The 15,671-nt window shown below is 38.2% G+C and overlaps 2 protein-coding genes across 2 annotated transcripts; both read right to left on the bottom strand.

Annotated features, from left to right (window-relative positions):
- Positions 1 to 3,495: 3,495 nt before the first annotated feature.
- On the bottom strand, positions 3,496 to 5,679 carry LOC115925081 (monocarboxylate transporter 12-like). Its single transcript, XM_030988241.1, has 3 exons — positions 5,520 to 5,679; positions 4,023 to 4,928; positions 3,496 to 3,629 (listed from the first exon to the last, which is right to left on the bottom strand). Exons 1-3 carry the CDS (start codon positions 5,548 to 5,550, stop codon positions 3,496 to 3,498), a joined length of 1,071 nt encoding a protein of 356 aa, XP_030844101.1. The 5' UTR covers positions 5,551 to 5,679.
- A 9,242-nt stretch (positions 5,680 to 14,921) lies between these two features.
- LOC115925080 lies at positions 14,922 to 15,338 on the bottom strand. The gene has a single exon (XM_030988240.1). The coding sequence runs from the start codon at positions 15,336 to 15,338 to the stop codon at positions 14,922 to 14,924; it is 417 nt and encodes a 138-aa protein (XP_030844100.1).
- Positions 15,339 to 15,671: the final 333 nt, after the last annotated feature.

The raw sequence follows: 15,671 nt of genomic DNA, 5'->3' as shown, positions 1-15,671 counted from the left end.
ACTTAGCCAAAGGTGTTTCGTCCGAGGCCAAGTTCCAAGAACATTCTCAACATTCTCAAACAGAGACCAATCTATTTAAAAATCTTCCTCATTGTTACACCCAGGAAATAAGTGCTACCATGAACTTACACACAGGTTAAATTCGAATGAAAATAATGGACACGCAGAGCAAACCACGACCAACGAAACGATGGCTGATTCTTGTGGGACTCTTTACCGTCGGATATTTTGACATCGGAACGTTAAAATCGTTGGGCGAGTTCCTTGAGAAAATGACGGAAGACTTGCAAACGTCTCTGGCTGTCGTCGGACTAGCTATTGGACTAAGTCACGGTGTAGCACAATGCTTTGGTGAGATGCTTTTTGTTACGATGGCCATTCAATTATAACCAGTATTACTGTTTCACTATCTCCTAAAGTAATGGTTTCTAAGTACAATGAGGGCGCGTGGCGCTCTATATGCTATAGCATTTGATTAGGATTTTCACTGTAAAAGCATTCCAATTAATAAATCTTGCATTGATGAATCAGTCACTCTATTTATATTCTAATCCCTAAAAAGGATAAAGCAATAACATTTAAGACTATCTTCTTTTTTGGAATATTTTTACTATGATTGAAAAAAATAATTTTTAATTGACATTTGCCTCTACATTTTTGATGGTGATGATGATGATAATTAAGATTAAGATGACGACATTGATGATGATATGATGGTGGTAGTGAATGTGTACTAAAGGGAAAGATTGTCAGGGAAATACCACTTAAACATTCAGGGATCTTGATAAAAATCAATGCTTAATCAGAAAAGGGAAAATTATCAGACAATTGTAACCGTGTGTGTTGCTGGGCGTGTATGTGGGTGTGTGTGTGTGTGTGTGTGTGTCTGTCTGTCTGACTGTCTTTGTTCGATGCACTGTTTTATTCCTCACCCAGTAAGTTGGCGCAAGTGAAATATGGCAGTCTTGTAATGATTGTCTGATGTCCAGTCATGCGTGAAAGGATTCAAATGAAAATGGTACCTAAATGTACTGGGAGGATAACTCTATCAAGACATATCATGAAACCCCTGATTAAATAGACAAACTCCAAACAATACAACTTTTAAAAAGTGGGACATTTTTTCTGACTCACCCTGTATATGATCTTAGCAACATACTGGGTTGTTTGATGTATGCTTCTGCAACAATTGCTCTGCGATTTGTATCCTCCACTCTCTGAATTTCTACAATAACCCTGGACCAATTCTATACCTACCCCTAATCCGTACCCTAAATTTTACCTAAAATCTGATTGCAATCCTAACCCTTATCCTATTCCTAAAGCGTTTCTTGTTGTTTAAGGAAGATAGCCCAGAGCGACAGAGCAACAAATTTCAGAGCACAATAATACTCTGATACATTTAAAGTGTGTGTGTGTGTAATTGTGTTTTTACAGATGTGTTTCAATCAGATATGATTATGTACGTCTGGGGACCGACCTTTACGTAAATAATCATATCTGATTTATAAACCTCTTTAAACACACAATTACTGTAAAATCCGCATACAAATTAAGTAATCAAAAGTGGAATCGTTTATAGATGAAGAAAATGCATATTTATGTTTCCGGTACTGTAATACACGCACATGTATTTTGCCAGTAACGTAATATACAACTCAATTGTTTCCCTGAACTCTGGCTTTGCTCATTTATAGCAATATTGACATTTTCATTATCCTTTCAGAAATGTATTCATTATGCAACTCTGACCAAATCGGTGATATAACTTCCAAGTCCAAATCTATCGATTTACAAGCTCCTTCCAGTATAATTCATGTTTAAAAAATTAAAATTAAATACTATCGTGACTGGATAATGTACCTCTGCTGGTATCATATTGGTAGTACAGTCAAACCTGCTTTAGCGACAATCTGTATAAAAAGACCACCTGTCTATAGAGACATTTTTTGTTTCCCTTGAAAATGTTTCTCATTGAAACATGTACACTCCTGGGCCCGTACGGCGAGTAAAAAACAGAAATTTTAGGCATTTTCGGTCGGTGTCCGGCCGGCTCCCGTACAGTTCCTACGGGTGCCGGGACATTTTGTTAAAGAATAACGGCTGCTCACCAGGCATCTGCCGTCCGGTGGCCACTTGATATGAATATTGCCCGTGCGGGCCCCTCACGGCGGCATCTCAAAATGTACAACGCACCTAACACAGGAGGTGCGGATGTCAGAGTGCACCGTACAGCACCCGCCCGTGCCCCGGCAGGCACCTTCCGGGAGCCATAGGTACACCTGCTCATCGGACGGAGCCTGTAAGCTTACCGGCCGCAACCCTGTCGGCACCCTTACGGGCGCCTTGCATTTCCACTCGACCAATTTTCACTTCCCGGGGCACCTCCCGGACACCGCAGAATATGTGACCACACATGCCGTAGAAATGAAAATCGGAAGGTTCCCGTACAGTCTCTAAATCCACGGCAAACCGCCGGGTAGGGAAAATCGTACGGGGCCCGGTTTATATGTGACCTAGTCATTACGGGCGCTTTGCATTTCCACTCGACCAATTTTTACCGGGCACCTTCCGGGCGCCGCAGAATATGTGACTACACACATGCCGTAAAAATTAAAATCTGAAGCTTAGATCCTCCTATATCATTCGGAGCAACTCATGATGCATATTTCACGCATGAGTGATTAAAATCAGCTTGAAGAGAGGGAACCAAAAATCCATTTGGCGGACGGTATCTGAATTTCAAAGAGAAAATCAAATTTCTAGAAAGTTCAGTTTCTGCCCTTTCATACATGTATGAAACCTAGTCATTCAGGAAAAATGATCAAGGAATAACAAAGTTCTGTTTGTTTAAAATGATTCTTGCATTTCCATAATTTGATTTAAAAACTTCGTTTTCACTGGCGTGAAATATGCATCATATGAGTTGCATCAAATGAAAGAGGATCTAAGCTTTATAAATATGTGTTATTTATTAATTATAATTGTGATTAAGTTATGATAAAACATCGATAATTCTCGGTTTCGTTTTTTCTGGGACGCACTGTTTATATGTATATATATATATCTGAATTTGAAAGGGAAAATAACATTTCTAGAAATTTCATTCCTGCCTTTTCATATGACACCTCAATTAGGACAAATGAGCCATATTTTCAAAATGTTTAAGATCTCGTAGAAAATAACGAAATAATAGAATAATGTCTTGCATTTTACGAGTACATATCAAATATTTTGCAAAAATAATAACTGCATTGACAAAATAGAAATGATTTGCAATGAAAGTGCCTAAACAAATTTTTTTCATCTGTGAAGAAATATTACGCATATTTGTTTCCCTTTAATCGTAAAAATAAATAATTCCATGAAAAACATTGTTATCTCTTTTTGCTATTTTTGTCCCTCCGTTTTCCTCCTATTCGGTGAGGGTTAACAGGACCCGTAACTGTGCCAATGATGATAACCGGCCAAAGAAATTGTACCTTCTGCCCTTCATTAACGGGTGGTAACCTTGGCGACAATCCAGTCCATGATGATGGGGAAAATGATGATACAGGACTCCAATATATTAGCTGCTCGAAGAACACAGAACAAGATATCAAAAGACTTGGTGTAATCGTACAGAAGACCTGTTTAGAGAAAAGATTTAAATATTAAAAAAAAAAATCTCGTGATATTAGCCTCTTAATTTTGTATAATGACGTGCTTGTTAGATCAACGATAAGTAACAATTTATATCTTTACTGTGTTTTAGATATAGAAAGAAAATTTGTCTCACGTTTGGATAATTTGGTACATTCCAAAATTCAAAATGTATAAAGGGGAAAACCGATTGCATCACCTGTCAGCAAAAGGGGAAAAAGGGCGTCCTTATACTCTATTATTCAGTACTCTGTTAGTTACTGGACCCCATGACGAATTTATTCCCCAAAATAGACAACAAAAAATACAAAGAAACAAACAAATCAACACGAAAAGGTATAAAACAGACACTTTGCATCCGTTTATAATTATGTACGTACCAATGAAGAATGCCCCAAGTGCCTCCCCTATACCAAAGGCGAGTGATATGAAAGACAGCGCAGCTGGGTACCTTTCGTCCGAGACACTGTCCTTACACAGAAGGTTGCTACTCAAGACTTTCCCACCCAATGCGAAGCCATTCATGGCTGCTAAACAGCTAAGAATCGAATATCTCTTAGTGAAAAAATTACAGAAGAACGCCCCTGCTGTTGCGATGCAGATGAAACAGTAGGTGACCTGAGGTTTCAGATTGAGCCTTGCAGCCAGGAAACCTACTGTGAGCCTTCCAAAGATGTTCGCAGCACCGCCAATGGTTGCAAATAGGACGGCTTTGTCGGGACTGATACCCTTGGCTTCGGCATTGGGAATCAAGAAGACGATCCATCCGTAGTAGGAGACGGCGGAAGTAAAGAAAGTCATGCAGATTGTGATAAAGCGGGGGCACTCACGGAATACTTTGACATCGAAAATATCCAGGAATATCTTTTTGGAAGCTCTGACGATTTTGGCGCTGGAGCGAAAGACTCCATCGTCATTGCGATCATCATCTATGTTATGTAGGTCGACAGTCGTCTGCTCGTTTATCAGGGACACAGTTTCTTCATGGTCTTCCCCGATCTGAGCTCTGCCAGCTAAAAATGTAGGTTCTCCTAATATACGCCTTTGTTGACTACTTGACGTCATTAGTAACCCCGTCGCACACGAATGAAAGTTCAAGGCCCCTAGAATAAGGATCGCCCCTCTCCAGGAGTAAGCCATGACGAGCTGTTCTGTAAGCAATGGGAGCGTCATCATACCTACACCGCTGCCCAGGAGGACAATGGTTGTAGCGATCTCGAAGTGATCTGGAAAGTAGTCAACGACGCTGGCTTCAGAAGGCAAAATGACTAAGCTATAACCAAACCCTGGTGAAAAAGGGAAAGTAACATTTAAAAACATGAATTTTGATAACGTTAGAAACGTTTTTTTTTTCCCGCACCCACTCAACGCAATTTACTTTAGACACCCGGATCGTTTTAATCAGTTTGATATGATTAATACCATATCGATAACCACATGAGCCTCAGAAAAAAGTGAACTTCAACAGGCACTGTGGATAATTTTGTACAAAACTCCTTCATTATCATGTTTAAAGCATCTGATACTCAAATAAAACAGCCCGCTTAGAGTGTAGAGTACGCTTGGCAAATTGTCTAATTCCACAGAGGCATGAAAGATGGTGATTGTAAAATATCGATGGTCTAAATCTGAATGGCCTCCAAGCACATTACGCGGTGGAACAATGGCAAGTATATATTCCGTTGACTCTCGTTTAATCACTTTGTTCTAATTTCAAAGACATCAATAATAATAAATTACATCAAATTTGTTAACGAGATTATGTAACCAAGAACTCCGTGATTAATTAATTTGCTCTGATGGTAGCACCTCAGGGGTATACTTTGGGTCTATTATTGTTTTGTATCTATGCAATAAGAGATTCGTAGAAACCCTACCTGTTACAAGCATTAGTAGTAGAAAGTGCATTCCAGATGTTGCAAAATATATGAGGCTGAGTCCTGTAGCGGCAATGCTACTGCCTGCAAGGACGAGTTTTCCTGCTGAAAACCGCTTTAATAGAGGTACATTTATAACCGCTGTGAAATTAAAAAATTAGAGGTAAATGTCAATTAGAATATTGTTTTTCAATCATAGTAAATATATTATTTAAAAAAAAAGATAATCTCAAATTTTGTTACTTTATCCTTTTTAGGGTTTAGAATATAAATAGCGTGCACGTGACTGATTCATTGATGCAAGATTTATTAATTGGAATGCTTTACAGTGACAAATTACTAATACATGATATGATTTAATCCAATGCTATAGCACATAGAGCGTCACGCGCCCTCATTTTCTTTAAATACATGTACATGACGAAAACAGTCCATTTAAACTTCACCCCACTTTGGACCCGAAAGTGGGGTGCATTTTGGTGGTAAGCTCACCACAGAGCAAGAGAGAGTTAAGAGTCCCTAATCTGCAATGTAAACAAACTTTGCCAGGACATCGCCAGCCTAACCTTGATAAGTACTGCTTGGAACTCCTCCATGATGTTCTAGTCTTATTCGCAGTCTCATATAGGTTCGGATTATGTCCATTCTCATAGCTACCGGTATACATGGGAGATGCCAGTTTCATCTTCCTTGCTTCACTTTATAAGCATAGTTATATCAGGAACTTCCTGGTTATAATTATGTTCCTTTCAAGTTTCATCATAATTGTCTAGTTCGATATAGTACATGGACACAATTAAATATGATATTGTCTGAAATTGTTAAAAATATCTTAACATCGAAATGATTTCTGGTCATGTTTAACTATTTTAATTGAAGCCTTTTTACTTGATCTAATACTTTTATGAGGATGAAATAGTCTGCAATAAACTTGACAAACATTATCATCCATACTATATGTCGTAGTTTATAACAATAATTACTCATGAACCTCACACTACAAGGACAACATTCATCCAGATTCTGAGATTGCTCATTCTCACGAAGCTTGGTGTACGCGAAGATATCGGGAAAGAAAGCGGTCTGTAATACCAGACACGCAAGTGGGGTATTTCGGTCCCCGTTCACCGAAAAGTGAGATTCTCCATTTGAAAGTCGGGTAAGGTTGACAAATATAGCCTCTGTTAAAGGTGTTACTCCGCCACCAAATCTATTCGCATAGACGAAATAAACTCAAACGCATTTAGAAAAATGGTGTAGGCCTAGGCCTATAAGAAAAGGCCGGGAAAACATACATTTTGTTGGTTTGACCGTTAAATATTTTTGAGGTGTTAAAGCAAGAATAGAATGTTGTAAATATTGTTTTTGTTACATTTATTCCGTGCGTAATCTGAAGGTCTACTCAACTTTCTTTGCCTATTTCTTGCCCCCCCCCCAAACGGCAGATCAAGGATTTGAAAATAGGGAGTGGCCGGGGCTCAGACGTCAAATTTGAAATAGGGGGGGGGGGGGGGGATGGTTGTTTAGGCAGACGGCATATTTCTTGGAATTCGTTATTAAGACAGTATTTAAAAAAAATGATGATTCTGGCAAGATAAGAATTGAATTTCATAAAACTTTTATTCGATTTAATATGATCTGTATACGTATAGGATACAATATTTGTGATGATTGAATGTCCATTGCATGTCACACGAAAGAAACAGAAACTCTCAAATCTACAATCCATTAGAAAGCTAATAATTAGCTGAGTAATCATTTAGGGCATTACAAGACATCGAAGGACTTAATCTATTTTACAATAGTTGATGCAACCATAATGGAACATTATGCTTCTCGATACTGAGGATATGAAATTTCAGCACAAGAGTATTTGGTTTCAAAATTTTATAGCAGTTCGTTAAAGAAACATTTCGATGCTCACTTGTATAATAAATCTCTATGACAAGCTCATTTTTATCACGACAGTTAAACCTTTTCACTTTTTGATACTAAAGATTGTTGAAGAATTGCCTAATTGACTGCTCGGATGATTTTTTACCTTTCTCCGAAACCTCTTGGTTTTTTGCTCATGATTATAGCGCATTATTCTTTTTGTCACTGTATGTATTAATAAGCAAATACATATCTGCACAACGAACGTCTTTATGATTATGATGTCCTCGTTTCATTGTATGTTATAAATTCAATATCATGACGAGAAGTGCGTCAAAAATATCTTAACATCAAAATGATTTCTGGTCATGTTTAACTATTTTAATAGAAGCCTTTTTACTTGATCTAATACTTTTATGAGGATGACATAGTCCGCAATAAACTTGACAAACATTATCATCCATACTATATGTCGTAGTTTATAACAATAATTACTCATGAACCTCACACTATACAAGGACAACATTCATCCAGATTCTGAGATTGCTCATTCTCACGAAGCTTGGTGTACGCGAAGATATCGGGAAAGAAAGAGGTCTGTAATACCAGACACGCAAGTGGGGTATTTCGGTCCCCGTTCACCGAAAAGTGAGATTCTCCATTTGAAAGTCGGGTAAGGTTGACAAATATAGCCTCTGTTAAAGGCGTTACTCCGCCACCAAATCTATTCGCAAAGACGAAATAAACTCGAACGCGTTTAGAAAAATGGTGTATGCCTAGGCCTATAAGAAAAGGCCGGGAAAACATACATTTTGTTGGTTTGACCGTTAAATATTTTTGAGGTGTTAAAGCAAGAATAGAATGTTGTAAATATTGTTTTTGTTACATTTATTCCGTGCGTAATCTGAAGGTCTACTCAACTTTCTTTGCCTATTTCTTGCCCCCCCCCCAAACGGCAGATCAAGGATTTGAAAATAGGGAGTGGCCGGGGCTCAGACGTCAAATTTGAAATAGGGGGGGGGGGTGGTTGTTTAGGCAGACGGCATATTTCTTGGAATTCGTTATAAAGACGGTATTTAAAAAAAATGATGATTCTGGCAAGATAAGAATTGAATTTCATAAAACTTTTACTCGATTTAATATGATCTGTATACATACGTATAGGATACAATATTTATTTCCCCACAACACATCAAGCCGTGATGATTGAATGTCCATTGCATGTCACACGAAAGAAACAGAAACTCTCAAATCTACAATCCATTAGAAAGATAATAATTAGCTGAGTAATCATTTAGGGCATTACAAGACATCGAAGGACTTAATCTATTTTACAATAGTTGATGCAACCATAATGGAACATTATGCTTCTCGATACTGAGGATATGAAATTTCAGCACAAGAGTATTTGGTTTCAAAATTTTATAGCAGTTCGTTAAAGAAACATTTCGATGCTCACTTGTATAATAAATCTCTATGACAAGCTCATTTTTATCACGACAGTTAAACCTTTTCACTTTTTGATACTAAAGATTGTTGAAGAATTGCCTAATTGACTGCTCGGATGATTTTTTACCTTTCTCCGAAACCTCTTGGTTTTTTACTCATGATTATAGCGCATTATTCTTTTTGTCACTGTATGTATTAATAAGCAAATACATATCTGCACAACGAACGTCTTTATGATTATGATGTCCTCGTTTCGTTGTATGTTATAAATTCAATATCATGACGAGAAGTGCGTCAAAAATATCTTAACATCAAAATGATTTCTGGTCATGTTTAACTATTTTAATAGAAGCCTTTTTACTTGATCTAATACTTTTATGAGGATGACATAGTCCGCAATAAATTTGACAAACATTATCATCCATACTATATGTCGTAGTTTATAACAATAATTACTCATGAACCTCACACTACAAGGACAACATTCATCCAGATTCTGAGATTGCTCATTCTCACGAAGCTTGGTGTACGCGAAGATATCGGGAAAGAAAGCGGTCTGTAATACCAGACACGCAAGTGGGGTATTTCGGTCCCCGTTCACCGAAAAGTGAGATTCTCCATTTGAAAGTCGGGTAAGGTTGACAAATATAGCCTCTGTTAAAGGCGTTACTCCGCCACCCAATTCGGAATAGCTTGCCACATGCAGTATCGTGAATGCGCCCGGCACTCTTGAGTGGCCGTTTTTCAGTGTATTTTCTTTTAGTGTTCTTAAAAATTCGCCGTGTCGTTTGATCAAAGAGGTACTGGGCAAGCTTGCCTATTAATGATTTGGTTCAATACATAAGCCATCTAACCTTTATGTTTTAAGGTAATGATTATATTTATGCAGAAAACTAAAATACTTGTGACAGTGCGATTATTTCAAGTCGCCCTTTTTAGGTTATCATGCAGCAACATGACCAATCAAATTTTGGTCCAGTTAACGCTTGTTGGTTGGTGGTTTTTTTAAAGTTTATTTGTCCAATTAACTTCTTTATCTTCTCAATGTTTCCTTTCCATCTTTCCTCATGTTTTTCACTATTATCACCTTTGTTCTATATACCTTTCGGCTGATATTATTCTTTATTTTTCTCCTTCTTTCAACATCTCTTTTCCAATTTTCATTATACATTTCTTTATTTTCTCCTAATTTTATCTTCTTTAGCCATCTTTCCTTATGCCCTTCTTTATTTTCTCCGTCTTTCTAATTTTCATCTTTCCTTATGTATTCCTCTATTTTCACCTAGTTTTATTCTCTCTATCTTTTCTCATGTATTTCTTTTTTTCTAACCTTCATTATCTTCTGTTTCCATCTTTCCTTGTGTATTTCTTTTTAAACCTTCTTTTATCTTCCTTTTCCATCTTTCCTTATGTTATTCTTTATTTTCTCCTAATTTTATCTTTTTCATCTTTCCTTATGTATTCCTCTATTTTCACCTTGTTTTATTCTCTCTATCTTTTCTCATGTATTTCTTTATTTCTAACCTTCATTATCTTCTGTTTCCCTCTTTCCTTGATTATTTCTTTTTAAACCTTCTTTTATCTTCCTTTTCCATCTTTCCTTATGTTATTCTTTATTTTCTCCTAATTTTATCTTTTTCATCTTTCCTTATGTATTTCTTTTAAAACTTTTTATCTTCCTTTTCCATCTTTCCTTATGCTATTCTTTATTTTCTCTTCCTTCTTTCCCTCCATTTTCATCTTTCCTTATTATCACCCGTCTTTCCCTATTTTATCCTCCCTTTATATTTTCCTTCTGCATTTTTCCATTGCCAAGCACATCAATGTTCTCTTCTATAGGTAAAAGAAACTTAAATAGCTAGTACTAGTACTTGCTAAAAAAAACAATATGAAGTGAGACTTTAGACACACTGAATCCAGGCCTATTATAAATATAGGTGTAGGGTCTGCGATGAGAAGACTATGAATCTGGACTGGATATCAGATACCAGCTGGTAATCCCTTTATCAGTAACTAGTCTATGATTGACCACTGTCTCTCTCCCCATGGACCCTACTGGTAATCCCTTTATCAGTGGTCAGTGCTCCTATCAGATTATGGTAGCTCCAGGAAAAGTGGTGAACTGGTGAGCAGAGCTCAAATGAGATGTTTTCCTAATGTACTTAGAAACCACTACTTTAGGGGATAGTGAAACATTAACACTGGTAATGATTGAATGGTTATCGTAACAAGAAGCATCTCACCAAAGCATTGTGCTACACCGTGACATAGTCCAATGGCTACTCCTATCACAGCGAGAGACGTTTGCAAGTCTTCTGTCATTTCCTCAAGGAACACGCCCATCGATTTTAACGTTCCTATGTCAAAATATCCGACGGCAAAGAGTCCCACTAGAATCAGCCATCGTTTTGTTGGTCGTGGTCTGCTCTGCGTGTCCATTATTTTCATTCGAATTTAACCTGTGTTTAAGGTCATGGAAGCACTTATTACCTTGGTGTAACAATGAGGTAGATTTTTTAATAGATTGGTCTCTGTTTGAGAATGTTGAGAATGTTCTTGGAACTTGGCCTCGAACAAAACACCTTTGGCTAAGTATTGGTCGAATGAGTCAACACTGCTGAATAAAAATAGTACTAATAGTAATGGCAAATTTTTTTTTTGGAGTACAAAAAAAAAAATCGCAACGACTCAGCCAGCCGAAAAGTCGCTCAGGAGGGGGGGGGGGGGGGGGGGGGGGGGGGGGGGGGGGGGGGGGGGGGGGGGGGGGGGGGGGGGGGGGGGGGGGGGGGGGGGGGGGGTAAGCGGACACTTTTTTTTTTTTTTTTTTGGTCTCGAAATTTCAAAATTCGTTGGGGGGGGGGGGTAAGGCCACCTTTTTTAGGTTAGCCGTGGGCATTTTTTTTTTTTTTTTTAATATTAAAAAAAAAAAAAAAAAAAAATCCAAAAGGGGGGGGGGAGGGGGTTTAGTTTTTTTTAGGAGGGTTTACACACACAAAAATACCAAAGGGGGGGGGGGGTTGAACCCCCGACCCCCCCCCCCCCTGCGTACGCCCCTGGTTTGAATTCATTTGATGGATGAAAAATTGAATTCTACGCCGTTTTGTGCGTCATTGCAGCGCTGAATTTCGTGTGTTTGTCGCTAATTTCTGACAAATTTAGATAGCTTTCCTGATAGTATTTCATGCAAAACTTCTGTTATATTGATAAGCACCGATTCTTGTCCTTACCTTTGACCTGTTTCTTGTCTGTTTTAGTCATTAAATAGATGAATTACTTGAATTCTGAGCACATTTCAGTAACACAAAAAATCCAACCCGTTCATAGTCCAACACACGAATTTGTATGTACCTTGTGCCTTACACTACTTAGTCAGTTAGTCTGCTGTCTCGATAGCGTAAACAAACTTGATTATCATGATTGGTAAGTCGCACATGTATTCCATTACCCTTTTCAGTATATAAAAGTATTAATGACTGCTTTAATTTTCGAGACATAGTTGTTTTTATATACGCTCTCGGGAAGGTTACAATCGAGCTATTTCCCTCGGAAAGCCTCGGGCAATAGCTCGATTTTAACCTTCCCTCGAGCGTATAAAAACAACTTTATGTCTCTCAAAGCAGTCATTAATACTTTACTAACTAACTAAATCAATAGACCTAGGCATTTTACATCCATTTATCTACTTTGTCTGTTTGATATATTATTTTTGTTTCATGATTTAATAATAGGAAAGCAAAATCATTAGTTGCATGAAATATCATCTGTTTTTTACAGATGACGTAATATAGTCATACTCGGAACTTTTATCAACATTTTAATGATTTTTTAATACATACCTTTCCAACGATAGACGCTGATAACGAACCAATAGCTTGCCAGGGTTTGTCCTATATAGCAACAAATATTAGCCACTTTCATTGATGACCTACAGTAACCTGCACTAGGAAACGTGTTTATAACTGCAACTGTACCGTTGGCTTGTTAAAAAAGAACTATGCATCGGTGCAAAACACACAGTTATGATCAGGCGTTATGCTTTATGCACCTATCAAAAGGCATATTTCAAAATAGAGGTCATTATTATCAACGGTATACGTGGTCTATTCAGACACTAACGATATGGCTGTTTATGGAAATGGCACTTTTGTGTTCAGTGTGCGTGAATCATCAAGCGATTGTGGTGCTTTTATATCAAAACCTGACCGTTGTATTGTCATCAGGGTCCAGTGCAGTTCTATGTTGATTTGTTGTTATTAATATGTTTGGTCCCTTTTCTCTATTTCTGTCCTTTGAAACAAGTTTTATTATAATTGCGGGAATGCAATAACTAGGTCCATGGACTTTAAATCTGAATACATAATTTATTTTGTTTACATCACAATCACACATGTACATGTATGTGAAATATATTATATGTAGAAAAGGGGTATAAGTAAAAGAACAAGAAGACACATAGGAGAAACGATGGCTCAGTGGTAGAGCATAGGATTCGTACCCGTAAGGTCCCAGGTTCAAAACCATGTCAATACGCTAGTGGCATTAATTCACATGTATGAAGTCTCTCGAAAAGTGCTTTTAATCGTAGGTCAAACGGTTGCTTATTGTTCCTACGAATGCCGGGACATTTTTTTTAAGCATTACGGGCGCCGTGGTGCAGATTTGGCTGCTCCCAATTTTTCCGACGTTTTAATCTGACCGTTAGGCCGTAGAGAGCCCGGAAAGGGCGCGTGGGGCACCTTACAAGTCCCGTGCGGGTTCCGGACGGTGCCCGGACGATTTTTTCTGTAAGTTCTCAATGTACAACGCAGCTTTGAATACAGAGGCGCGGATGTCAGAGGACACAAAGTTCAGTACACCGCACGGCGGCCCGTGGATTGGTTTTAATATTCCATGATATAGTATTGTAAAACACGAAGTTGTATTCTATTACCCTTTTCAGTATATAAAAGTATTAATGACTGCTTTAATTTTCGAGACATAGTTGTTTTTATATACGCTCTCGGGAAGGTTACAATCGAGCTATTGCCGTCGGAAAGCCTCGGGCAATAGCTCGATTTTAACCTTCCCTCGAGCGTATAAAAACAACTTTATGCCTCTCAAAGCAGTCATTAATACTTTACTAACTAACTAACTAAATCAATAGACCTAGGCATTCTACATCCATTTATCTACTTTGTCTGTTTGATATATTATTTTCGTTTCATGATTTAATAATAGGAAAGCAAAATCATTAGTTGCATGAAATATCATCTGTTTTTATAGATGACGTAATATAGTCAAAGTCGGAACTTTTATCAACATTTTAATGAATTTTTTAATACAAACCTCTCCAACGATAGACGCTGATAACGAACCGACAGCTTGCCAGGGTTTGTCCTATATAGCAACAAATATTAGCCACTTTCATTGGTGACATACAGTAACCTGCACTAGGTAACGTGTATTTAACTGCAACTGTGCCGTTGGCTTTCATGAAAGAACCATGCATCGGTGCAAAACACGCATTAATGATCAGGCGTTATACCTCATGCACCTATCAAAGGCATATTCCACAGTATACAGTGTGAGTCAAAAAAAACTTTACACCTAGGAAATTACTAATAATTTAAAAAATAATTTATGAACAGTGAAGTATTATACATCATATGAAAGAGTGTTTTATCCTGAATCATTTGGTACCATTTTTGGGTGGTATGTGTTCTCGCTTGGATGAACAGGAGGTATTGTTTGCGAGAGTGCAAAAATCGAATTGCGCCAAAGTATTAAAGTGAGAGAATGAATTGAATGTATGAAATGAGATGCATTGCAGATGCTTTTTTCAGTAGCAAAGTCACACACACACACACACACACGCACACGCACATATGAAACACACACACTAGAACACACCCACCAACACACACGCGCACACACACAAACATATGATAGGTGTTCATTTGGAGTAAAATACTTTATTTTTTACTTGATCTTCAAATTGTTAACGATCATCATAATTATGATGATAATGTTAATTCAAATGCTTATCATCATGGATCCTTTGAAGCTTCATTTGTGACCAGCAAGTAACTGTCCGTTCATCTACTCCTCGACATGACCTCCGTCCCTTTCGATGCACTTTCTAGCGCGATGGAGCATCTCCTGAAACACTCGACGAAGCATGCGCCTGTCTCTCCCAAGTGCTTCGCTCTCAATCCTGATCCTCTCTCGTAGGTCGTTGAGGTTCGCAGGTGGGCTCTGGTACACCCGAGACTTGAGGTAACCCCAGACGAAAAAATCAAGCGGTGTTAGGTCCGGGGATCGACGTGGCCACTCCACAGGTTCGTTCAGAGCGATGATCCTGTTCCGGAAGAGTTCTCTCAACCTGGTCATCACAATCCTTGTCCTGTGAGCAGGGGCACCATCTTGTGCCCACCAAAGGTGCCTGAAAGGACCGTTTCTCTGACGCCTAAATCGTGCCATCTGATCCAGAGCCGGGACAACCTGATCATCTATCATTCTTAGATAGCGCTCCCCATTCACTGTCTGTTCAAAGAAGAAGGGTCCAAGAAGACTTCCAAGAAGATTTCCAAGAAGGCCGATCCAAACTGTCACATCTAAATTTGCTATGCGAGTGTGTGTGTGTGTGTGTATGTACGAGTGTGTGCGTGTGTTTGTGTGACTTATTGAGTGTGACTCTGTGTGTGTTTGATATGTGTGACATGATTAATTTTGGTAGGGATGTTATTTGGATCTGCAAAGACCGAATTAATACCGAAATCCCAATTGTTTTATTCAAACATCACATAAGCATTATTTGGCGCAAGTCGATTTTTGCACTCTCGCAAACAA

This window comes from Strongylocentrotus purpuratus, unplaced genomic scaffold (assembly GCF_000002235.5).
Source record: "Strongylocentrotus purpuratus isolate Spur 01 unplaced genomic scaffold, Spur_5.0 spur5_scaffold_17, whole genome shotgun sequence".
Classification (NCBI taxonomy): domain Eukaryota; kingdom Metazoa; phylum Echinodermata; class Echinoidea; order Camarodonta; family Strongylocentrotidae; genus Strongylocentrotus; species Strongylocentrotus purpuratus.
Note: the sequence above shows the minus strand (reverse complement) of the source record. Positions and strands in the feature narration are given on the sequence as shown.